Source organism: Pleurodeles waltl, chromosome 12 (assembly GCF_031143425.1).
Source record: "Pleurodeles waltl isolate 20211129_DDA chromosome 12, aPleWal1.hap1.20221129, whole genome shotgun sequence".
NCBI lineage: Eukaryota > Metazoa > Chordata > Amphibia > Caudata > Salamandridae > Pleurodeles > Pleurodeles waltl.
Window position 1 is genome coordinate 664811288 of NC_090451.1, and position 27017 is coordinate 664838304.

Below are 27017 nucleotides of genomic sequence, written 5' to 3' on the forward strand. Positions count from 1 at the left end.
TAGACATTGTAAGTGCAGGGTAGCCATAAGAGTATATTGTCTGGGAGTCTGTCAAAAACGAACTCCACAGCACCATAATGGCTACACTGAAAACTGGGAAGTTTGGTATCAAACTTCTCAGCACAATAAATGCACACTGATGCCAGTGTACATTTTATTGTAAAATACACCACAGAGGGCACCTTAGAGGTGCCCCCTGAAACTTAACCGACTATCTGTGTAGGCTGACTAGTTTTAGCAGCCTGCCACAAACCGAGACATGTTGCTGGCCCCATGGGGAGAGTGCCTTTGTCACTCTGAGGCTAGTAACAAAGCCTGCACTGGGTGGAGATGCTAACACCTCCCCCAGGCAGGAATTGTCACACCTGGCGGTGAGCCTCAAAGGCTCACCTCCTTTGTGCCAACCCAGCAGGACACTCCAGCTAGTGGAGTTGCCCGCCCCCTCCGGCCAGGCCCCACTTTTGGCGGCAAGGCCGGAGAAAATAATGAGAAAAACAAGGAGGAGTCACTGGCCAGTCAGGACAGCCCCTAAGGTGTCCTGAGCTGAGGTGACTCTAACTTTTAGAAATCCTCCATCTTGCAGATGGAGGATTCCCCCAATAGGGTTAGGATTGTGACCCCCTCCCCTTGGGAGGAGGCACAAAGAGGGTGTACCCACCCTCAGGGCTAGTAGCCATTGGCTACTAACCCCCCAGACCTAAACACGCCCTTAAATTTAGTATTTAAGGGCTACCCTGAACCCTAGAAAATTAGATTACTGCAACTACAAGAAGAAGGACTGCCTAGCTGAAAACCCCTGCAGAGGAAGACCAGAAGACGACAACTGCCTTGGCTCCAGAAACTCACCGGCCTGTCTCCTGCCTTCCAAAGATCCTGCTCCAGCGACGCCTTCCAAAGGGACCAGCGACCTCGACATCCTCTGAGGACTGCCCCTGCTTCGAAAAGACAAGAAACTCCCGAGGACAGCGGACCTGCTCCAAGAAAAGCTGCAACTTTGTTTCCAGCAGCTTTAAAGAACCCTGCAAGCTTCCCGCAAGAAGCGTGAGACTTGCAACACTGCACCCGGCGACCCCGACTCGGCTGGTGGCGATCCAACACCTCAGGAGGGACCCCAGGACTACTCTGATACTGTGAGTACCAAAACCTGTCCCCCCTGAGCCCCCACAGCGCCGCCTGCAGAGGGAATCCCGAGGCTTCCCCTGACCGCGACTCTTTGAACCTAAAGTCCCGACGCCTGGGAGAGACCCTGCACCCGCAGCCCCCAGGACCTGAAGGACCGGACTTTCACTGGAGAAGTGACCCCCAGGAGTCCCTCTCCCTTGCCCAAGTGGAGGTTTCCCCGAGGAACCCCCCCCTTGCCTGCCTGCAGCGCTGAAGAGATCCCGAGATCTCTCATAGACTAACATTGCGAACCCGACGCTTGTTTCTACACTGCACCCGGCCGCCCCCGCGCCGCTGAGGGTGAAATTTCTGTGTGGACTTGTGTCCCCCCCGGTGCCCTACAAAACCCCCCTGGTCTGCCCTCCGAAGACGCGGGTACTTACCTGCAAGCAGACCGGAACCGGGGCACCCCCTTCTCTCCATTCTAGCCTATGCGTTTTGGGCACCACTTTGAACTCTGCACCTGACCGGCCCTGAGCTGCTGGTGTGGTGACTTTGGGGTTGCTCTGAACCCCCAACGGTGGGCTACCTTGGACCAAGAACTAAGCCCTGTAAGTGTCTTACTTACCTGGTTAACCTAACAAATACTTACCTCCCCTAGGAACTGTGAAAATTGCACTAAGTGTCCACTTTTAAAACAGCTATTTGTGAATAACTTGAAAAGTATACATGCAATTTTGATGATTTGAAGTTCCTAAAGGACTTACCTGCAATACCTTTCGAATGAGATATTACATGTAGAATTTGAACCTGTGGTTCTTAAAATAAACTAAGAAAAGATATTTTTCTATATAAAAACCTATTGGCTGGATTTGTCTCTGAGTGTGTGTACCTGTAAAGAAATGGCTCCCTGTTGCAGTTACCCCCCACTTTTTGCCTGATACTGATGCTGACTTGACTGAGAAGTGTGCTGGGACCCTGCTAACCAGGCCCCAGCACCAGTGTTCTTTCACCTAAAATGTACCATTGATCCCACAATTGGCACACCCTGGCATCCAGATAAGTCCCTTGTAACTGGTACCTCTGGTACCAAGGGCCCTGATGCCAGGGAAGGTCTCTAAGGGCTGCAGCATGCATTATGCCACCCTAGAGACCCCTCACTCAGCACAGCCACACTGCTTACAAGCCTGTGTGTGCTAGTGAGAACAAAATGAGTAAGTCGACATGGCACTCCCCTCAGGGTGCCATGCCAGCCTCTCACTGCCTATGCAGTATAGATAAGACACCCCTCTAGCAGGCCTTACAGCCCTAAGGCAGGGTGCACTATACCATAGGTGAGGGTACCAGTGCATGAGCACTATGCCCCTACAGTGTCTAAGCAAAACCTTAGACATTGTAAGTGCAGGGTAGCCATAAGAGTATATGGTCTGGGAGTCTGTTTTACACGAACTCCACAGCACCATAATGGCTACACTGAAAACTGGGAAGTTTGGTATCAAACTTCTCAGCACAATAAATGCACACTGATGCCAGTGTACATTTTATTGTAAAATACACCACAGAGGGCACCTTAGAGGTGCCCCCTGAAACTTAACCAACTATCTGTGTAGGCTGACTGGTTCCAGCAGCCTGCCACACTAGAGACATGTTGCTGGCCCCATGGGGAGAGTGCCTTTGTCACTCTGAGGCCAGTAACAAAGCCTGCACTGGGTGGAGATGCTAACACCTCCCCCAGGCAGGAACTGTAACACCTGGCGGTGAGCCTCAAAGGCTCACCCCTTTGTCACAGCCCAGCAGGGCACTCCAGCTTAGTGGAGTTGCCCGCCCCCTCCGGCCACGGCCCCCACTTTTGGCGGCAAGGCTGGAGGGAACAAAGAAAGCAACAAGGAGGAGTCACTGGCCAGTCAGGACAGCCCCTAAGGTTTCCTGAGCTGAGGTGACTCTGACTTTTAGAAATCCTCCATCTTGCAGATGGAGGATTCCCCCAATAGGGTTAGGATTGTGACCCCCTCCCCTTGGGAGGAGGCACAAAGAGGGTGTACCCACCCTCAGGGCTAGTAGCCATTGGCTACTAACCCCCCAGACCTCAACACGCCCTTAAATTTAGTATTTAAGGGCTACCCTGAACCCTAGAAGATTAGATTCCTGCAACTACAAGAAGAAGGACTGCCTAGCTGAAAACCCCTGCAGAGGAAGACCAGAAGACGACAACTGCCTTGGCTCCAGAAACTCACCGGCCTGTCTCCTGCCTTCCAAAGATCCTGCTCCAGCGACGCCTTCCAAAGGGACCAGCGACCTCGACATCCTCTGAGGACTGCCCCTGCTTCGAAAAGACAAGAAACTCCCGAGGACAGCGGACCTGCTCCAAGAAAAGCTGCAACTTTGTTTCCAGCAGCTTTAAAGAACCCTGCAAGCTCCCCGCAAGAAGCGTGAGACTTGCAACACTGCACCCGGCGACCCCGACTCGGCTGGTGGCGATCCAACACCTCAGGAGGGACCCCAGGACTACTCTGATACTGTGAGTACCAAAACCTGTCCCCCCTGAGCCCCCACAGCGCCGCCTGCAGAGGGAATCCCGAGGCTTCCCCTGACCGCGACTCTTTGAACCTAAAGTCCCGACGCCTGGGAGAGACCCTGCACCCGCAGCCCCCAGGACCTGAAGGACCGGACTTTCACTGGAGAAGTGACCCCCAGGAGTCCCTCTCCCTTGCCCAAGTGGAGGTTTCCCCGAGGAACCCCCCCCTTGCCTGCCTGCAGCGCTGAAGAGATCCCGAGATCTCTCATAGACTAACATTGCGAACCCGACGCCTGTTTCTACACTGCACCCGGCCGCCCCCGCGCTGCTGAGGGTGAAATTTCTGTGTGGGCTTGTGTCCCCCCCCGGTGCCCTACAAAACCCCCCTGGTCTGCCCTCCGAAGACGCGGGTACTTACCTGCAAGCAGACCGGAACCGGGGCACCCCCTTCTCTCCATTCTAGCCTATGTGTTTTGGGCACCACTTTGAACTCTGCACCTGACCGGCCCTGAGCTGCTGGTGTGGTGACTTTGGGGTTGCTCTGAACCCCCAACGGTGGGCTACCTTGGACCAAGAACTGAACCCTGTAAGTGTCGTACTTACCTGGTAAAACTAACAAAAACTTACCTCCCCCAGGAACTGTGAAAATTGCACTAAGTGTCCACTTTTAAAACAGCTATTTGTCAATAACTTGTAAAGTATACATGTAATTTTTATGATTTGAAGTTCCTAAAGTACTTACCTGCAATACCTTTCGAATGAGATATTACATGTAGAATTTGAACCTGTGGTTCTTAAAATAAACTAAGAAAAGATATTTTTCTATACCAAAAACCTATTGGCTGGATTTGTCTCTGAGTGTGTGTACCTCATTTATTGTCTATGTGTATGTACAACAAATGCTTAACACTACTCCTTGGATAAGCCTACTGCTCGACCACACTACCACAAAATAGAGCATTAGTATTATCTATTTTTACCACTATTTTACCTCTAAGGGGAACCCTTGGACTCTGTGCATGCTATTCCTTACTTTGAAATAGCACATACAGAGCCAACTTCCTACAGTACCTCATTTATTGTCTATGTGTATGTACAACAAATGCTTAACACTACTCCTTGGATAAGCCTACTGCTCGACCACACTACCACAAAATAGAGCATTAGTATTATCTCTTTTTGCCACTATCTTACCTCTAAGGGGAACCCTTGGACTCTGTGCATGCTATTCCTTACTTTGAAATAGCACATACAGAGCCAACTTCCTACACTATGCATGAGGACATCATGCCTAGGAGTTTTAATACCGTCTTTGCCTGTATCTTTTGTGTTGGATACATGGCTTGTATAACCTTGTGAAAATTTTGAACCCTTTGTGGACTTGGAGTGGCTATTCCCTTTGTTGTGTTGATTGTCGCTCCTAAGTATTGCTGTGTTTTGCACGGCAGAATGTGAGATTTTGTGTAGTTGATGGAGAAACCGAGTTTGTAGAGGGTTTGTATGACATAATCTGTGTGTTGTGAACACTTTGTTAGGGAGTTGGTCTTGATTAGCCAATCGTCTAGGTACGGGAATACGTGTATTTGCTGCCTTATGATGTGTGCAGCTACTACTGCTAGGCATTTTGTGAATACTCTTGGTGCGGTTGTTATACCGAACGGCAACACTTTGAATTGGTAATGTATTCCCTTGAATACGAACCTTAGGTATTTCCTGTGCGAGGGATGTATCGGTATGTGGAAATACGCGTCCTTTAGATCTAAGGTTGTCATGTAGTCTTGTTGCTTTAGCAGTGGTAACACGTCTTGTAGCGTGACCATGTGAAAGTGTTCTGATTTGATGTAGGTGTTTAGTGTTCTGAGATCTAGGATTGGTCTCAGTGTTTCGTCCTTTTTTGGTATTAGAAAGTACAGTGAGTAAACTCCTGTGTTTACTTGTGTACATGGTACCAATTCTATTGCGTCCTTTTGTAGTAATGCTTGAACTTCTAGTTCTAGAAGGTCTAAATGTTGTTTTTACATATTCTGTGTTTTTGGTGGGACATTTGGAGGGAGTTGGAGAAATTCTATGCAATAACCATGTCGGATAATTGATAGGACCCAAGTGTCTGTTGTTATCTCCTCCCAGGATTTGTAAAACTGACTTAGTCTTCCCCCCACTGGTGTTGTGTGAAGGGGTTGAGTGACTTGTGAGTCACTGTTTGGTTGTAGGGGTTTTTGGACTTTGAAATTTTCCCCGGTTTCTAGGGAATTGTCCTCCTCTGTACTGGCCCCGAAAGCCTCCCCTTTGGTACTGTCCCTGGTAGGTAGACGGTGTTGATTGTGAGGTGCTGGCTTGTGTGGCTTGACCCCGAAACCCCCCTCTGAAAGTTGTTTTGCGGAAGGTGCCGAAAGTGCCTCTGCCCTGCGGGGAATAGAGTGCGCCCATGGCCTTGGCTGTGTCAGTGTCCTTTTTCAATTTCTCAATTGCCGTGTCCACTTCAGGTCCAAACAATTGCTGTTCATTGAACGGCATATTGAGCACCGCTTGCTGTATTTCCGGTTTAAAGCCAGATGTGCGCAACCATGCGTGCCTTCTTATGGTTACTGCGGTATTTATTGTTCTTGCAGCTGTGTCGGCTGCGTCCATAGAGGAGCGTATTTGGTTATTGGAGATGTTTTGTCCCTCCTCGACCACTTGTTTTGCCCGTTTTTGAAATTCTTTGGGCAGATGCTCGATGAGATGCTGCATCTCGTCCCAATGGGCTCTATCATATCGCGCTAGGAGCGCCTGAGAGTTTGCGATGCGCCACTGGTTTGCAGCTTGTACTGCGACCCTTTTCCCAGCTGCGTCGAACTTGCGGCTCTCTTTATCCGGAGGTGGTGCCTCGCCTGATGTGTGCGAGTTGGCTCTCTTGCGAGCTGCCCCTACCACGACTGAATCTGGTGGCAGTTGTGAGGTGATAAAAGCAGGGTCTGTGGGCGGTGCTTTATATTTTTTCTCCACCCTTGGAGTTATCGCTCTACTCTTGACCGGTTCTTTGAAGATCTGCTTTGCGTGCCTTAGTATTCCTGGAAGCATAGGCAGGCTTTGGGTGGAGGAGAGGGTGTTGAAAAGGAAGTCATCCTCGACAGGTTCTGCGTGTAACGACACGTTATGGAACTCTGCTGCCCTAGCTACCACCTGTGCATACGCTGTGCTGTCCTCAGGTGGCGAGGGCTTGGTAGGGTACGACTCAGGACTATTGTCTGATACTGGGGCGTCGTATAGGTCCCAAGCGTCTTGGTCATCTTGGCTCATGGTGGTATGAGCCGGTGAATGTGACGGAGTCTGTGCCGGTGATATGTGAGTTACAGGTGGAGGAGAGGGTGGCGGAGTTACCTTCTTCACCATTTTTTGTGGTGTTTGTTCTTGAGTTTGGAACTCGAGTCTCCTTTTTCTCCTGATTGGGGGAAGAGTGCTGATTTTCCCTGTCCCACTTTGTATGAAGATCCGCTTTTGTGTGTGGTCTACATCAGTGGTTTGTAACTCTTCTTCAAATCTGTGTTTGCGCATTTGAGAGGACAGTGATTGTTCCTCTGTATATGAGCTGGCAGTTGGTTCGGTTGCTGGTCGTTTTGGCACCAAAACTGTGTCTCTGCTTGTTTTCGGCTCCGAGGCGAATTTTTTCTTTTTCGGCGTCGAGCTTTCTCGGCGTCGATCTTCCTCGGTGCCGCTGTCTCTGCGCCGAGCAGCTTCGGTTCCGCTGTCTCGGCGTCGATCTTTTTCGGCAGCACTTTCTCGGTCCCGAGATTGCTGCGTGCCTGTGTCTCGACCCGAGTCGGACGATCTCGGCACCAGTTCGGCCTTTTTCGGTGCCGATGGACGGTCACCTACTTTATGGGTTGAGCCATGGCCTGTTGGCAGTGGCGTCCCCTGGGCCTTGTCTGTTTTCTTGTGTGGTGGTTGCTTCGACGTCTTACTCACGGTTTCTTCGACGTCGTATTCCTCCGAGTCCGATTCATGGATGGAGAAGGCTTCCTCTTCTTCTCCTTGTCCCTCGAACTCTCGGTGTCCTGTCGGCGTGGACGCCATCTGCAATCTTCTGGCTCGCCGGTCACGGAGCGTTTTTCGGGACCGAAACGCACGACAGGCCTCACACGTTTCTTCCTTGTGCTCGGGCGACAGGCACAAGTTACAGACCAAATGTTGGTCTGTATATGGATATTTATTGTGGCATTTAGGACAGAATCGGAACGGGGTCCGTTCCATCAGTGTCGATGTTACACGCGGTCGGGCCGACCAGGCCCCGACGTGGGATCGAAATTACCCCGAAGGGCTACCGGAGCTCTTCACGATTCGGTGTCGATTCTATTCTTACCCGATCCCGAGCTAAACAATACCGACGTAGTTTTCCGAAGTTAAGACTATCTTTCCGTCCCGAAACCCGGAGCGAAAAGGGAACACGTCCGAACCCGATGGCGGAAAAAAAACAATCTAACATGGAGTCGACGCCCATGCGCAATGGAACGAAGGAGGAGGAGTCCCTCGGTCTCTGGACTCGAAAATACTTCTTCGAAGAAAAACAACCTGTAACACTCCGACCCAACACCAGACGGCGGACTATGCACAACATGTGTACCTGCAGCTACACATGCCATCGAACACAGTGTTATCTGATGGCCTCCCCTTAGAGTTTTTCTTTCCGAAATTAGGCAACACAAGCCAATGTTCACAAAAGTGAAATTAGTGATCACCTTTAGACGAACAAGGACTTAAAATTAGGCAAACACGTAAAACTGACGTTAGCTGGAGTCAGGTTCAGTATTTGTCCCCCCCACAGTCATGGCCACAAATATAGTTGTGATGATTACTGAAAATATTTCATATTTACATGGATTACCAATTGCAAAATTGAATACTGGTTTTCTACATCTGGGAAGTAGTTGAGAGAACGTGGCCAGGGGACAAGAAAGAAAATAAATACTTTAAGTGCTGTATGTGAGGTACTGCCATGTGTAGCATGAGTAACATGCCAACCAGGAATTGCTTAATCCAGCATGAAATGTATGGAATTATTTATATTCTCAATCACTATGAACAATGATAATAGTCACCATGTTTGCTAGTGCTGGCAGTTGACAGACAAGTGGACAGTGTACTAGTGCGATGAGGTGAGAGGATTCCCACCACACACTGGTGAACAAAGCACTAGATGCCCATTGGCACAAACTATTTAAATATGAAGAACCTAGTAATACCTGTGCTGCTTAATCCCTGAAATAGGTGCCAAGTCAAGTCTTACTATTTGACGTTATTTCATGCAAAAACCTTTTACCATCAGGCAGGTTAAGGTCCCACATACTAAAATAAACAATGACGACCAAACACTACACAAAGAAACAAGCTGAAAAGCAGTCCCCACTCTCCTCAGTTGTTTTTCCTCTGTTTCTTGTACTTTATGATACCAGGTACTTAGCCTGGTAAATTAATCAAATAGTCAATGACTGTACGAAATATTTTGACTGCAGTGTAACTGTTGCGACATACTGTCGTAAAGATGTTGGCTTCTGACAATTACATCAAGCCCAGCTCTCACAGTTTGAAACTTACAACCCAATAGGGATATTAAAGCGTTTTGGCAACATCGTAGTACTGGAAGGCATGCCAAAGCATTTCAGCCATACAAGAGGCAGCACAATGAGGTCAGACGGCTCTCTGAGGAAATGAGTATTTTGCTTTAAAAAAAATTACGTTTAAAATTTGGAGTTGAAAGGAAACTCACAAATCAATCAGGTATGTTTTTAATATTGGCTGGTGTGGTTTGTAAGTCATGATGATTTGAATAGCAGCATAATGTTACTTAAACAAGAGTTTGTTAGTCAACAACTGAATAAACAAGTCTCACTTTGGCTGATCCCTTTAATTGAACTGTTTCTGAGCTTCTTTTTGTTGTATTGTGGTAGACCACTTTGCACCACATAATTCCTAGGAGTTTAGTGGAGTATCTTAAGGGAATGGTGCTAGTGATCACCTGTCAATTCTGAATCCAATTCAAGCAAGAGAGACGAAATGGTTTACACTGAGAAGATGGTCAGTTAAATAAATCATCATTCTTTCATGTCATCGTTCAGGATAACTTCCTACACATTTGAGAAATAGCCTCTAAATGAGGGTTAAAGCAATATCCTGTGATATTTTCTGCACTTCAAAATGCATAGTATATCACACTGAAGACACAAACGTATCACCAACAGCGATATTATCCATCCAACTGCTGTGAGTAAAGCAGCATTGTTAAAGCGTTGTCACTCGGAAGTTCGCAGTGGAAACCAGCCCTTTGTTGATAGCTAGAAATGGACAATTTAAAGTTGTTGTTTTTTATAAGACCCACTGGGCTCCTTCTATGCACGACCAGAGAAGGTTGTTTCTGAGGTTCACAGGCCATGAAAAGGTGTAAGGTTAATGGATCATGTAGTGAATGAGGTCACAGTAGATCTCAAAACCTAAGATGAAAAACCATTCTGAAACGTTTATAATTGGTGACTGCTAGAGGTGCAACTTTTTTCCTCGTTAGCAGAAGGCTCCTTTAAGGTTAATATGAGAGAGTTAAGCCTTCAAGAAAGTGTCCCTGCAGAGCTATTTTCTTTTAGTACATTCAACAGCAGTGCAGGCAGTTAACTAAGGCGATGGCTTACAGGAGTCCAGGGACTTTGGGAGGACAGGACTGTAATGTAGTAGGGGATTTTTGCTGCTAAAACATTTTATTGCAAGTTTCAGCACTGTGGCCGGATTCCATACACAACAATGTCACACTGCATATAGCAGTGGTCTCTTGAAGAGAATGTCAACATGAAGCTTCATTTCAGGGGATAAAAGCATGGGTGCCTCAAGGGAAAACCAGCTGACTTAGCATCAACAGCTAAATCACTCTGAGGGAGCATCCCTGGATGCAAATATGAACAGAAGGGTGACAATATAGGAGATTGTAAACGATATAGAAAGAAAAGGGAAAGTGTGATCAATTTTGTGCCTCTATAAGCCCAGATACCTCTTCAATCTCCTCTGGGAAACATTCGGCACAGCCCTGGAGAACTTTGATGATTTTCTGGTGATGTGAAGGATTCTCAGCAAAACAAATCTCCAGTTGTCTAAGAAACCTGCGGCTTTTGTCAAAGGCTTGTTGCTCTTCAAACTGTGAAGGAGGAAAAGACAATAACATATCACTCTTTCAGGCATGGGTGAAAAAGTGAAACCTGGGCAGAACATGACATCAACAAATCGAAGCACGCAAATGCACGTTGTTATAGACAAGCCGCTGCATGCACAGTGGAGGTTATGACTGAATCTTTACGAAAAGCTCAGTGAGGAATATGCATAAATTTAGCACTCAGGAATAATTTGAACTGAGAGCAATTTTAGACTGAGCACCTATGCAGGGCAAGCTTTCTTACACCACAAGTGCACTCGCCCAACAGTCGCATAGTCAGTCCTTTATTTCTCTAATAAAATGTGAAATGCAAAAGCCTTGAACAAAATAATACATGCATGTGGTTACCTGACCACTTGTAAACGGACTCCAATTTATTACATTGAGTCAACCTTACATGCCTGATATTAATATGACCTTTCCACTATTTAATAAAGGTGTGATTGTGTGTTTATTAGTACAGTTGCTCTAAATAGTACTGATTGTCTCACAGATTCCATAGTAAGCAACTGACATAATACAATAACTGGGGCTATTAGCAAAAAACTAAATTAATGTGATTCTTTCACACAACAAATCCTCATACTCTGGATATTGTTAAAACCCTTTGTTTTAACTACTGCACATATAAAAGCAGAACAGCATAAACCAATGTGTAGAACCGTAAATGAGTGTAATATGCGGCTTCTTATCATTGCTGATGGAAGGAAAGGGCGCCATGACTTACTTGAGGCTTTGTCTTACATGACTCATGGCCCATCCATTCAATCAACGTTCGTGATGAATAGTGTATTACACTCTGCACATCTACATACATACAATATATTACATTTTTGGTGTTAGTGTCAAACATCAGTGATGTACAAACCTAATTTTCAGTGTGATTAGTAAAAAGTGGAAAACATTTCACTGGCCCCTGTAACAAAAGGGTTTCATAACTTTTAGTGAGAGCCCCAATGATAAAGAGCTTTACCTTCGTCAAATGTTTGATCACCATCCTATTAATGAAAAGTAAACAAATCCTTAACCATGTAATTTAAATCTGTGCCAGTTTTTAGCTGCATATTCTCCGTTCTTTCTACAAACAGAATATGTTTTTCTCAAAGCAAAGGGTGTACTTGACCAAATATATTTTTTTGCTCCTTTTTTTTACTAAAGCCAAAAAAGCAAAGTGAGGTATTTATTTCAGGTTTTGATTTGACCCCTAGTCTGGAAAATCATTTTTTCCAACTAAACTGCAGTAAAATAAACATGCAGTATAAAAATGCTTAACTCGTGACATCTGGGGTTCTGGTGACACATACAAACCATTCTGCCTTGTTGTTTATGGCGCTACTAGAACATTACAATGGCAATTTAGTACAACAGTCAGGGCCACTGAAATTATGCGGCAGGAGATGGACAAATTAGGGACAGTGTTGAGTAAATTATGCGGCAAGAGGAGACCAGTTATGCGGCATGATGTGGCATATTTTGTATTGATATATCTTAATTATTTCGTCAATTGTAAACTTGGCAGCACTATCTGGGCATTGAGAGCGCCTCATTAGCACCTGTTTAACATCACAATATAGCAATAAGCAATAGAAAGGTGACCAGTCCAGCTTTGCAAAGGGCCTTCAATGGCACAACAACACATGTTGCTGCATTTCTAGTGACTTTTGAACCATTTGAGCTAGAAACCTTTTTTGACCTGTGTAAAAATCTGCAGATTATGCAGCAGATGATGGATAATGTGGCAAATGCAGCAAATCTATAATTATGCAAAAATTGCCACGGCCGCACATTCACTTACTTCCAGTGGCCCAGACAATAGTGAAGGGTTAGTGTTAGACCTGATCTTTAAAATTGCTTGTCTTCGGTTCTACTGATTGAATTTTTGTGTTTTTGGTCTTGATTAGTTCAATTTTGCTCCACTTTTCTGAATTGGTGTGGGATTTGTCTTGTGTGGTCTTTTCACTTTATTACGGTTAAAAATGCTGTATCAACACTTTACACATTGCCTCCAAGTTAAGCCTGACTGCTCTGTGCCAAGCTATACTTATTTAGAAAAAGCTAACAAGCTTACTAAATCCACAGGCAAAGAATAACACCTTTGCTATATGACAGGCAAAGAAAGGTGCCTTGAAACGAACTGCCACCAGAAGCTAAAAACTGGAAAATTAAAATTGCACCCCTAGCAGGACGAAACCATTAGCAATGTATTTCAGGACTCCCAATCTATATCTATATATATATAGGTGCAGACCTTCAATGCATATAAGATGGATAAGGTGTTTACGCCACAGTAGCATTTTATATTGTCATACTCACACCAAATGTACAAATTGGACATAACTCCTGCCATGATCAAGCACACAACAAAAATCCGGGTCATGTAGTTGGTTAAATGTTTGCAACTTTCTTATAAATTTATATTCACAACTCAAGCACTGTCGAATGCACAGCATGATTCTAAGCAACATAGTTGACCGACTGTGTCCTCAACAACATACTAATGTTCTTTTACTAATCTTCAAATCAACCACCCGCAATGTGCTAACTGAAACTTACCACACCCTCATGCACACAGAAAGGCAAACTACATAATGAGCAAAGCTGTCTTGAAACGTAAGAGCCACTTCAAACTAGGCAAAGGGCACTGTAAATCCCAGCAGAATGAAACAAATTACAATATTCTTAATGACACAGAACTAAGTACACAATGCTTGTGACAGATCAATTATAGGACGAAGCTGACAAGAAAATTCCAGCCTCACTAACCACAGTTTAATACTCTGTCAACAGACCACTTAACCTACGGTTAGTGAGTCCTTAAACTAGAGCAAACAACAACGCCAGATTCCATATAGCTACATGACCCTATGAGAGGTAGCAAGTCCTACACAAATGCAAGTAACTCACCAGAAATGCGCTCTGTCTTAAGATGGGGTTTAAGAGATTCCCGGGTGGCTATAACTGCTCTGGAGTCACTAAATGGCTATGTGTAGAAGTAAAACATCAAAGAAAAACTTAAATAAAACTTGTTCTCTGGCAAATGCTTTTGCAAGTAGTTCAGTCCATCAGAAATGCTTAATTACATGGCAGGTTTGCCAGTATGGTGCCTTGAAAGCTCATTAAGAAATTCTTGGTCCCATGCTACAATTGCTCATTAGTAATCAAGTACAGATTGCACTGGATTTGAAAAAAGAGTATTGCTCAAAAGTATTCATTCTTAAATGCACCAGCTTGCTCCCCCAGTTGACAAACACACACACCTACCAGTCCACACTCTAGCGCTTGGTCGGGCAGCAAGAAGGCAGCAAAGTCCTTGAGCAGCTGCGGGTAATCAAAGAGAAGATCTTGAAGGCTGGAATACAGCTCCACAGCCGTCGCCTCATTTTTGCTGGTCTCAAACTCGTAGATAATGCGGAGAAAGGCTTCATATTTTCCTGGCACGTGCAGCAAGGCCTCGCGAACCTACAGGTAACAGCAGGAGAGCTCAAGTCAATAGCGGGACAACATTATTTTGAAGTCCGACTGCTAATCAGAACGTGCCTCTCAATCTTTCAAGGAACAAGACCCATGCAAGGGTACATCTGAATATGAAAAGAGGCCAGACCTCAGGGACCACAATCAATTTACGGAGCAGCATATGAAGGTAGGGGACAAGTTGTGGTTCTCAACTGGCAGCTCTACTTCTCAGGGGCCAAAGGTCGAAGGTCCTCAAGGAGCATGCATAAGGAAACCTTGAATTCTTTTAGGCAACAATATTATTGAAACGCCTAAGGAGAATACAGACTTAATAAAGTTGTTAATGTTATAAAAAAGAAAAAAAAAAAAAAAGAAAAACACAAAAAACAGCCTGTACTCAGTTGGTTTACCATGGGCAACCAAAGGCCGTGCAAAGATGGTTGAGTGCACAGACCTGGCAGACCGGTCTGTCTAGCACTGCCTTAGTTCCCTTACAGCTAGTTTAGTGGATTAGGCACTTACACCCAGATCCCTCTACAAATGCCACAAAATACACGTTTGTTAAGCATAGCTGAGGGTGCTTGATATATGGGGATAGGCGTGCAGCCTGCGGCCCACAACACTAATTATGGTTAACACCAGCGCGCAGAAGGGTTTGACATAATGAAGGGGATTAATTATATCATGCAAAATAAAAGTTCTATGGTTTCTTCAAGAAAATAAAGAATAATTTAAAAAACACTTGCAGTCAATTAAAAAAAGCCCACAACTGTGACGAAGTTTGGCTACTATACCAAAACCAAAAATCCTATGAAACTGTCCATTTATGGCTGGCTGCGCAAGCTAGAACTCACAGTGCTGAGGTTTGTGAGTCAAAATGTACTGGCCACTGGTGAGGTTGTTGTCCTGACCTTTTTCAGGCTATAGTCTCTAATTAATGTTTAGCAAGTAAAGTTTTCATAATAACTCAAGATGCCTGTGGTTTCACCGTAAGATAACATTTGCAATCCGTCTTTTGTGTCAGACTGAAACAAATGCCATAAGCTTGTTCTCCAAAATAGCGTTTTTTCTATGCAAAACAACTTCATTTATGGAATTCATATCACACTGGGTTAGCCTTATTGTGGTCAAAGTGTTGCAATAATCCCATTGCTCCATAAAATGCATTTCTAGCAAATATATTACCTGTTGTGCTTCTACAATGTAGAATTGTGCTGTTTACATGTACTTTTATACTTTTACTCATATTATATTTTTTCTTTAATAGTTATATACCTTTTAATCCTGGCCACTTGTAAAAAATTGTTGCCCAGAGATTTTCATTTTTGATTTCTGTTTTTGTATCATTAGATAAGTAATTTAGCTTGGGTAGACATTGCTAATCCGGGCCAAGTTTTCTGGGCAACATTTTTAAAAATGGCAGATGCGTTGAAGTGAGATGTATTATTTCAGGAACCATGAGACCTATATACTTCATTTAGGTGTCAAAACATAGGTTTTGGGGGTCAAGCAGTCTTATAGAGACATAAAATGACTACTCAGAGCAACCCCTCTGCATTTTTCCAAAATGGTGGCTCCATAAAGATGTGTTTTAGCTATCATATTGGTAATTTATTTTAACATCATTCTTTGTTTCAGGTTTTCTGTTGATTTAAATTTGTACACATGAGCGAAACAGGTGGCAACAGAGGCTCTTTACCTCCTAATAAAGTGTTGCTAACAACACAATCCGAGGACTCCTTCAACAAAGAAAAATGTGTCATATGCCAAACTAATCCAAAAGAAAAGCTAACATCAAGTGTGGCTGGACAGAAGAGAGTTTGAGTTGCTCCAGAAATACAGCAAGACAAAGTTTACAAAAGACTGAAACTGATAGGTGAAGAGAATCCAATATTTTATCATTGTAACAACAAGTGCTACAAGTCGTATACAATGGAAAAAAGCCTGGAAAAAGTTTGTCAAAAATAAAAGAATCCACGACTTCTGAGAAAGCGACAACCAAACCCAATGCCCATCCACTTACAAGATTGATGGCTACCCCTCGTACACCTCCAACAACCGATCAGACGGCAGAGAATCTTCAATGTGTTATCTGTGGTTTAGCCAGAACCAGGGCCAAAGGGATTGACGAAAGAAAGTACATAGTATGCGAGTCTCAAAGGGCAAACATGTTTTTATCTGCAGCTAGTTTCCTCCAAGATTAAGTTAACAGCCGAGAAGCGGAACTTAAAAGCAAGATGAATGTATTAGCAGAGGATCTGTATGCCCACCCAAACTACATATATGCATACATTTGAGTATATGAATGTACACTGAGCTCCCAGCAGCAACATAACTGCCAGACTTCAGTTAAGTTTGCACTCTCTGAAAAAGCAAATGAAGTTTTAAAGCCACTCTTGAGTGCTGGCTACGGGTTCACACTCCGTAAGATCAGAGAAATAATGGTCAACATTGACGAAACGGTATTGATCCATAATAATTCAATTAAGATTTTCTGGTGAAAATGTACAATGACAGAATTCGTTTTTTTCAGTCTAACAAAAAGAATGCGCCACTTATGGCATTCTCAAGCTGACGTGACTCCAGAGGTTCTTGCTGCCAAAATAAGATCACAGAATGCAGTAAAATCAGCAAGAACCATTTTGAGAAACATCTTGAAAGATTTAGATTTTGGACTTAATGACAAATTTTGTGATGCCCCAGAGCTCTGCAAATCATGGGAGTCAACAAGAATGCCTGATGTTGTCTTAACGTTTTTTACAGCAGTGTTTAATATCAGCAAAGCAAAACAGTTACAAATTAAAGTTCTTGAGTTCGGAACAGAAGCCGACAACATTGATGATGGTATGAAGTAGTAAGCAAAGAAGTGGAAGACAATCCCATAAACCAACAGGCTTATGCTCTGCAAATGTACTGCATTTTCCAAATCATGTTTTATGAATTACACACCAAAGCGAAATCTCTGCTACACATGATGACTGCCCACGTAATCTTTGATAAGTGCAAAAAAAGAGAGGGTTAATCCCATCAATGAATAGGATTGGTGTATCAACAAGATATAACGACATAGTATGGAGCAGGAACTTGTTGGCAGCTCATGCTGTAAAATCTTGTGAATCCGGCAGCACACCACTTCCAAGTCACTTCACCAGGAAAGGGTTTACAATTGCTGTTCTTGATAATTTTGATTTTGAAGACACCTCTTCTTTGTGCGGAACACCCAGCACACTATACTGCCATGTGCTTTCTCATTACTGTTCCACTGAAGTAGCTACTGAAAAACAAGCTCTCAGCTGTAAGCATAAACAAACAAAGCTGCAAACCTATAACCCAACTGCCTTGCCAATGTTTGCAAAATCACTACAAGCCATCAATACATCCCAGTCTACCAGAAGGTTTCAAAGTGACTAAGGATATGGATGATTTTCTACTTGATAATGCGGTCTGCAAAGCTGATTTAACTGAATTTATCGTATTGCTTATTCGGTGTGGACTGAAGGATAAAGAAAAGCCAGTTCCTCAGTGGGCTGGAATTTAATGCCCTTAGCTCCCAGAATGCTGTCCCACTGAAGAAGGTTAGATTTTTACCAGTAATAAGCTCTTCCAATTCTTCTCTATGTAATTAGGACTGGAAAGTGGGTTAGAACTGATCCAGGAGAAACAGAAGGTGCCACCTTACCCTACACATTTCAAAGGCTTGAAATAGTGGTGTGTGTAGGAAGTTGGCTCTGTATGTGCTATTTCAAAGTAAGGAATAGCATGCACAGAGTCCAAGGGTTCCCCTTAGATGTAAAATAGTGGTAAAAAGAGATAATACTAATGCTCTATTTTGTGGAAGTGTGGTCCAGCAGTAGGCTTATCCAAGGAGTAGTGTTAAGCATTTGTTGTACATACACATAGACAATAAATGAGGTACACACACTGTAGGAAGTTGGCTCTGTATGTGCTATTTCAAAGTAAGGAATAGCATGCACAGAGTCCAAGGGTTCCCCTTAGAGGTAAAATAGTGGTAAAAATAGATAATACTAATGCTCTATTTTGTGGTAGTGTGGTCGAGCAGTAGGCTTATCCAAGGAGTAGTGTTAAGCATTTGTTGTACATACACATAGACAATAAATGAGGTACACACACTCAGAGACAAATCCAGCCAATAGGTTTTTGTATAGAAAAATATCTTTTCTTAGTTTATTTTAAGAACCACAGGTTCAAATTTTACATGTAATATCTCATTCGAAAGGTATTGCAGGCAAGTACTTTAGGAACTTCAAATCATCAAAATTGCATGTATACTTTTCAAGTTATTTACAAATAGCTGTTTTAAAAGTGGACACTTAGTGCAATTTTCACAGTTCCTAGGGGAGGTAAGTATTTGTTAGGTTAACCAGGTAAGTAAGACACTTACAGGGCTTAGTTCTTGGTCCAAGGTAGCCCACCGTTGGGGGTTCAGAGCAACCCCAAAGTCACCACACCAGCAGCTCAGGGCCGGTCAGGTGCAGAGTTCAAAGTGGTGCCCAAAACGCATAGGCTAGAATGGAGAGAAGGGGGTGCCCCGGTTCCGGTCTGCTTGCAGGTAAGTACCCGCGTCTTCGGAGGGCAGACCAGGGGGGTTTTGTAGGGCACCGGGGGGGACACAAGTCCACACAGAAATTTCACCCTCAGCGGCGCGGGGGCGGCCGGGTGCAGTGTAGAAACAAGCGTCGGGTTCGCAATGTTAGTCTATGAGAGATCTCGGGATCTCTTCAGCGCTGCAGGCAGGCAAGGGGGGGATTCCTCGGGGAAACCTCCACTTGGGCAAGGGAGAGGGACTCCTGGGGGTCACTTCTCCAGTGAAAGTCCGGTCCTTCAGGTCCTGGGGGCTGCGGGTGCAGGGTCTCTCCCAGGCGTCGGGACTTTAGGTTCAAAGAGTCGCGGTCAGGGGAAGCCTCGGGATTCCCTCTGCAGGCGGCGCTGTGGGGGCTCAGGGGGGACAGGTTTTGGTACTCACAGTATCAGAGTAGTCCTGGGGTCCCTCCTGAGGTGTTGGATCGCCACCAGCCGAGTCGGGGTCGCCGGGTGCAGTGTTGCAAGTCTCACGCTTCTTGCGGGGAGCTTGCAGGGTTCTTTAAAGTTGCTGGAAACAAAGTTGCAGCTTTTCTTGGAGCAGGTCCGCTGTCCTCGGGAGTTTCTTGTCTTTTCGAAGCAGGGGCAGTCCTCAGAGGATGTCGAGGTCGCTGGTCCCTTTGGAAGGCGTCGCTGGAGCAGGATCTTTGGAAGGCAGGAGACAGGCCGGTGAGTTTCTGGAGCCAAGGCAGTTGTCGTCTTCTGGTCTTCCGCTGCAGGGGTTTTCAGCTGGGCAGTCCTTCTTCTTGTAGTTGCAGGAATCTAATTTTCTAGGGTTCAGGGTAGCCCTTAAATACTAAATTTAAGGGCGTGTTTAGGTCTGGGGGGTTAGTAGCCAATGGCTACTAGCCCTGAGGGTGGGTACACCCTCTTTGTGCCCCCTCCCAAGGGGAGGGGGTCACAATCCTAACCCTATTGGGGGAATCCTCCATCTGCAAGATGGAGGATTTCTAAAAGTTAGAGTCACTTCAGCTCAGGACACCTTAGGGGCTGTCCTGACTGGCCAGTGACTCCTCCTTGTTTTTCTCATTATTTTCTCCGGCCTTGCCGCCAAAAGTGGGGCCTGGCCGGAGGGGGCGGGCAACTCCACTAGCTGGAGTGTCCTGCTGGGTTGGCACAAAGGAGGTGAGCCTTTGAGGCTCACCGCCAGGTGTGACAATTCCTGCCTGGGGGAGGTGTTAGCATCTCCACCCAGTGCAGGCTTTGTTACTGGCCTCAGAGTGACAAAGGCACTCTCCCCATGGGGCCAGCAACATGTCTCGGTTTGTGGCAGGCTGCTAAAACTAGTCAGCCTACACAGATAGTCGGTTAAGTTTCAGGGGGCACCTCTAAGGTGCCCTCTGGGGTGTATTTTACAATAAAATGTACACTGGCATCAGTGTGCATTTATTGTGCTGAGAAGTTTGATACCAAACTTCCCAGTTTTCAGTGTAGCCATTATGGTGCTGTGGAGTTCGTGTTTGACAGACTCCCAGACCATATACTCTTATGGCTACCCTGCACTTACAATGTCTAAGGTTTTGTTTAGACACTGTAGGGGTACCATGCTCATGCACTGGTACCCTCACCTATGGTATAGTGCACCCTGCCTTAGGGCTGTAAGGCCTGCTAGAGGGGTGTCTTACCTATACTGCATAGGCAGTGAGAGGCTGGCATGGCACCCTGAGGGGAGTGCCATGTCAACTTACTCGTTTTGTCCTCACTAGCACACACAAGCTGGCAAGCAGTGTGTCTGTGCTGAGTGAGAGGTCTCCAGGGTGGCATAAGACATGCTGCAGCCCTTAGAGACCTTCCTTGGCATCATGGCCCTTGGTACTAGAAGTACCAGTTACAAGGGACTTATCTGGATGCCAGGGTCTGCCAATTGTGGATACAAAAGTACAGGTTAGGGAAAGAACACTGGTGCTGGGGCCTGGTTAGCAGGCCTCAGCACCCTTTCAATTGTAAACATAGCATCAGCAAAGGCAAAAAGTCAGGGGGCAACCATGCCAAGGAGGCATTTCCTTACACAACCCCCCCCCCAAACGAAAGAGGATGAGACTAACCTTTCCCAAGAGAGTCTTCATTTTCTAAGTGGAAGAACCTGGAAAGGCCATCTGCATTGGCATGGGCAGTCCCAGGTCTGTGTTCCACTATAAAGTCCATTCCCTGTAGGGAGATGGACCACCTCAACAGTTTAGGATTTTCACCTTTCATTTGCATCAGCCATTTGAGAGGTCTGTGGTCAGTTTGAACTAGGAAGTGAGTCCCAAAGAGGTATGGTCTCAGCTTCTTCAGGGACCAAACCACAGCAAAGGCCTCCCTCTCAATGGCACTCCAACGCTGCTCCCTGGGGAGTAACCTCCTGCTAATGAAAGCAACAGGCTGGTCAAGGCCATCATCATTTGTTTGGGACAAAACTGCCCCTATCCCATGTTCAGAGGCATCAGTCTGCACAATGAACTGCTTAGAATAATCTGGAGCTTTGAGAACTGGTGCTGAGCACATTGCTTGTTTCAGGGTGTCAAAGGCCTGTTGGCATTCCACAGTCCAGTTCACTTTCTTGGGCATTTTCTTGGAGGTGAGTTCAGTGAGGGCTGTCACAATGGATCCATATCCCTTCACAAACCTCCTGTAATACCCAGTCAAGCCAAGGAATGCCCTGACTTGAGTCTGGGTTTTTGGAGCTACCCAGTCCAGAATAGTCTGGATCTTGGGTTGGAGTGGCTGAACTTGGCCTCCACCTACAAGGTGGCCCAAGTAAACCACAGTTCCCTGCCCTATCTGGCATTTGGATGCCTTGATAGAGAGGCCTGCAGATTGCAGAGCCTTCAAAACCTTCTTCAGGTGGACCAGGTGATCCTGCCAGGTGGAGCTAAAGACAGCAATATCATCAAGATAAGCTGTGCTAAAGGACTCCAAGCCAGCAAGGACTTGATTCACCAACCTTTGGAAGGTGGCAGGGGCATTCTTTAAACCAAAGGGCATAACAGTAAACTGATAATGCCCATCAGGTGTGGAGAATGCTGTTTTCTCTTTTGCTCCAGGTGCCATTTTTATTTGCCAGTACCCTGCTGTCAAGTCAAAGGTACTTAAGAATTTGGCAGCACCTAATTTGTCTATGAGCTCATCAGCTCTTGGAATTGGATGAGCATCTGTCTTGGTGACAGAATTGAGCCCTCTGTAGTCCACACAAAACCTCATCTCTTTCTTTCCATCTTTGGTGTGAGGTTTGGGGACTAAGACCACTGGGCTAGCCCAGGGGCTGTCAGAGCGCTCAATTACTCCCAATTCCAGCATCTTGTGGACTTCCACCTTGATGCTTTCCTTAACATGGTCAGATTGTCTAAAGATTTTGTTCTTGACAGGCATGCTGTCTCCTGTGTCCACATCATGGGTACACAGGTGATTCTGACCAGGGGTTAAGGAGAAGAGTTCAGGAAACTGTTGTAGGACTCTCCTACAATCAGCTTGCTGTTGGCCAGAGAGGGTGTCTGAGTAGATCACTCCATCTACTGTGCCATCTTTTGGGTCTGATGACAGAAGATCAGGGAGAGGTTCACTCTCTGCCTCCTGATCCTCATCTGTTACCATCAACAGATTGACATCAGCCCTGTCATGGAAGAGCTTAAGGCGGTTCACATGGATCACCCTCTTGGGGCTCCTGCTTGTGCCCAGGTCCACCAGGTAGGTGACCTGACTCTTCCTTTCTAGTACTGGGTAAGGGCCACTCCATTTGTCCTGGAGTGCCCTGGGAGCCACAGGCTCCAGAACCCAGACTTTCTGCCCTGGTTGGAACTCAACCAGTGCAGCCTTTTGGTCATACCAAAACTTCTGGAGCTGTTGGCTGGCCTCAAGGTTTTTGGTTGCCTTTTCCATGTACTCTGCCATTCTAGAGCGAAGGCCAAGTACATAGTCCACTATGTCCTGTTTAGGCTCATGGAGAGGTCTCTCCCAGCCTTCTTTAACAAGGGCAAGTGGTCCCCTTACAGGATGACCAAACAGAAGTTCAAAGGGTGAGAATCCTACTCCCTTCTGTGGCACCTCTCTGTAAGCGAAAAGCAGACATGGCAAGAGGACATCCCATCTCCTTTTGAGTTTTTCTGGGAGCCCCATGATCATGCCTTTTAATGTCTTGTTGAATCTCTCAACCAAGCCATTAGTTTGTGGATGGTATGGTGTAGTGAATTTATAAGTCACTCCACACTCATTCCACATGTGCTTTAGGTATGCTGACATGAAGTTGGTACCTCTGTCAGACACCACCTCCTTAGGGAAACCCACTCTGGTAAAGATACCAATGAGGGCCTTGGCTACTGCAGGGGCAGTAGTCGACCTAAGGGGAATAGCTTCAGGATACCTGGTAGCATGATCCACTACTACCAGGATATACATATTTCCTGAGGCTGTGGGAGGTTCTAGTGGACCAACTATGTCCACACCCACTCTTTCAAAGGGAACCCCCACCACTGGAAGTGGAATGAGGGGGGCCTTTGGATGCCCACCTGTCTTACCACTGGCTTGACAGGTGGGGCAGGAGAGGCAAAACTCCTTAACCATGTTGGACATATTGGGCCAGTAGAAGTGGTTGACTAACCTCTCCCACGTCTTGGTTTGTCCCAAATGTCCAGCAAGGGGAATGTCATGGGCCAATGTTAGGATGAACTCTCTGAACAGCTGAGGCACTACCACTCTCCTAGTGGCACCAGGTTTGGGGTCTCTGGCCTCAGTGTACAGGAGTCCATCTTCCCAATAGACCCTATGCGTTCCATTTTTCTTGCCTTTGGACTCTTCAGCAGCTTGCTGCCTAAGGCCTTCAAGAGAGGGACAGGTTTCTTGTCCCTTACACAGCTCCTCCCTTGAGGGTCCCCCTGGGCCTAAGAGCTCAACCTGATAAGGTTCAAGCTCCAAAGGCTCAGTTCCCTCAGAGGGCAGAACTTCTTCCTGAGAAGAGAGGTTCCCTTTCTTTTGCTGTGTTGTAGTTGGTTTCCCAACTGACTTCCCTGTTCTCTTGGTAGGCTAGGCCATTCTTCCAGACTCCAGCTCTACTTGTTCACCCTGTGCCTTGCACTGTGCTCTTGTTTTCACACACACCAGTTCAGGGATACCCAGCATTGCTGCATGGGTTTTTAGTTCTACCTCAGCCCATGCTGAGGACTCCAGGTCATTTCCAAGCAGACAGTCCACTGGGATATTTGAGGAGACCACCACCTGTTTCAGGCCATTGACCCCTCCCCATTCTAAAGTAACCATTGCCATGGGATGTACTTTTCTCTGATTGTCAGCGTTGGTGACTGTGTAAGTTTTTCCAGTCAGGTATTGGCCAGGGGAAACCAGTTTCTCTGTCACCATGGTGACACTGGCACCTGTATCCCTCAGGCCCTCTATTCTAGTCCCATTAATTAAGAGTTGCTGTCTGTATTTTTGCATGTTAGGCGGCCAGACAGCTAGTGTGGCTAAATCCACCCCACCCTCAGAAACTAGAGTAGCTTCAGTGTGGACCCTGATTTGCTCTGGGCACACTGTTGATCCCACTTGGAGACTAGCCATACCAGTGTTACCTGGATGGGAGTTTGGAGTGGAACCTTTCTTGGGACAGGCCTTGTCTCCAGTTTGGTGTCCATGCTGTTTACAGCTATGACACCAGGCCTTTTTGGGATCAAAGTTTTTACCCTTGTACCCATTGTTTTGTGAAGAGGCTCTGGGCCCACCCTCCTGTGCAGGTTTTTGGGGGCCTGTAGAAGACTCTTTACTATTTTTAGTTTTGGTTGTCTCATCACCCTTCCCCTGGGGAGTCTTTGTGACCCCTTTCTTTTGGTCACCCCCTGTTGAAGTCTTGGACACCCTTGTCTTGACCCAATGGTCCGCCTTCTTTCCCAATTCTTGGGGAGAAATTGGTCCTAGGTCTACCAGATGCTGATGCAGTTTATCATTGAAACAATTACTTAACAGGTGTTCTTTCACAAATAAATTGTACAGCCCATCATAATTACTTACACCACTGCCTTGAATCCAACCATCTAGTGTTTTCACTGAGTAGTCAACAAAGTCAACCCAGGTCTGGCTCGAGGATTTTTGAGCCCCCCTGAACCTAATCCTGTACTCCTCAGTGGAGAATCCAAAGCCCTCAATCAGGGTACCCTTCATGAGGTCATAAGATTCTGCATCTTTTCCAGAGAGTGTGAGGAGTCTATCCCTACACTTTCCAGTGAACATTTCCCAAAGGAGAGCACCCCAGTGAGATCTGTTCACTTTCCTGGTTACACAAGCCCTCTCAAAAGCTGTGAACCACTTGGTGATGTCATCACCATCTTCAAATTTTGTCACAATCCCTTTGGGGATTTTTAACATGTCAGGAGAATCTCTGACCCTATTTATATTGCTGCCACCATTGATGGGTCCTAGGCCCATCTCTTGTCTTTCCCTTTCTATGGCTAGGAGCTGTCTCTCTAAAGCCAATCTTTTGGCCATCCTGGCTAACAGGAGGTCATCTTCACTGAGAGCATCCTCAGTGATTTCAGAAATGTGGGACCCTCCTGTGAGGGACTCACTATTTCTGACTAACACAGTTGGAGACAGGACTTGAGGGGTCCTGTTCTCCCTATTTAGGACTGGAGGAGGGACATTGGCCTCCAAGTCACTAATTTCTTCCTCTGTGATGTCATCATCAGAGGGGTTGGCTTTTTCAAACTCTGCCAACAGCTCCTGGAGCTGAATTTTGGTAGGTCTGGAGCCAATGGTTATTTTCTTTATATTACAGAGAGACCTTAGCTCCCTCATCTTAAGATGGAGGTAAGGTGTGGTGTCGAGTTCCACCACCTGCATCTCTGTATCAGACATTATTCTGCTAAGAGTTGGAATACTTTTTAAAGAATCTAAAACTGTTTCTAGAATCTAATTTCAAACTTTTAACAAACTTTTAAACTCTAAAAGACAATGCTAAACAGGGACTTAACACACAAGGCCCTAGCAGGACTTTTAAGAATTTAGAAAAATTTCAAATTGCAAAAATGAATTTCTAATGACAATTTTGGAATTTGTCGTGTGATCAGGTATTGGCTGAGTAGTCCAGCAAATGCAAAGTCTTGTACCCCACCGCTGATCCACCAATGTAGGAAGTTGGCTCTGTATGTGCTATTTCAAAGTAAGGAATAGCATGCACAGAGTCCAAGGGTTCCCCTTAGAGGTAAAATAGTGGTAAAAATAGATAATACTAATGCTCTATTGTAAGGAAATGCCTCCTTGGCATGGTTGCCCCCTAACTTTTTGCCTTTGCTGATGCTATGTTTACAATTGAAAGTGTGCTGAGGCCTGCTAACCAGGCCCCAGCACCAGTGTTCTTTCCCTAACCTGTACTTTTGTATCCACAATTGGCAGACCCTGGCATCCAGATAAGTCCCTTGTAACTGGTACTTCTAGTACCAAGGGCCCTGATGCCAAGGAAGGTCTCTAAGGGCTGCAGCATGTCTTATGCCACCCTGGAGACCTCTCACTCAGCACAGACACACTGCTTGCCAGCTTGTGTGTGCTAGTGAGGACAAAACGAGTAAGTCGACATGGCACTCCCCTCAGGGTGCCATGCCAGCCTCTCACTGCCTATGCAGTATAGGTAAGACACCCCTCTAGCAGGCCTTACAGCCCTAAGGCAGGGTGCACTATACCATAGGTGAGGGTACCAGTGCATGAGCATGGTACCCCTACAGTGTCTAAACAAAACCTTAGACATTGTAAGTGCAGGGTAGCCATAAGAGTATATGGTCTGGGAGTCTGTCAAACACGAACTCCACAGCACCATAATGGCTACACTGAAAACTGGGAAGTTTGGTATCAAACTTCTCAGCACAATAAATGCACACTGATGCCAGTGTACATTTTATTGTAAAATACACCCCAGAGGGCACCTTAGAGGTGCCCCCTGAAACTTAACCGACTATCTGTGTAGGCTGACTAGTTTTAGCAGCCTGCCACAAACCGAGACATGTTGCTGGCCCCATGGGGAGAGTGCCTTTGTCACTCTGAGGCCAGTAACAAAGCCTGCACTGGGTGGAGATGCTAACACCTCCCCCAGGCAGGAATTGTCACACCTGGCGGTGAGCCTCAAAGGCTCACCTCCTTTGTGCCAACCCAGCAGGACACTCCAGCTAGTGGAGTTGCCCGCCCCCTCCGGCCAGGCCCCACTTTTGGCGGCAAGGCCGGAGAAAA

The 27017-nt window shown here is 45.9% G+C and overlaps 1 protein-coding gene across 4 annotated transcripts in view; it reads right to left on the reverse strand.

Annotated features, from left to right (window-relative positions):
• GON4L (gon-4 like) overlaps positions 1 to 27017 on the reverse strand; it is a 393663-nt gene that overhangs the window by 59020 nt on the left and 307626 nt on the right. For all 4 annotated transcript variants that reach the window (XM_069218468.1, XM_069218469.1, XM_069218466.1 and 1 more), the window contains 2 exons: positions 14046 to 14243; positions 10626 to 10769 (listed from right to left, as the gene is read on the reverse strand). In XM_069218468.1, coding sequence (XP_069074569.1) covers positions 10626 to 10769; positions 14046 to 14243 — 342 coding nt within the window. The remainder of the gene's footprint in view (positions 1 to 10625; positions 10770 to 14045; positions 14244 to 27017) is intronic.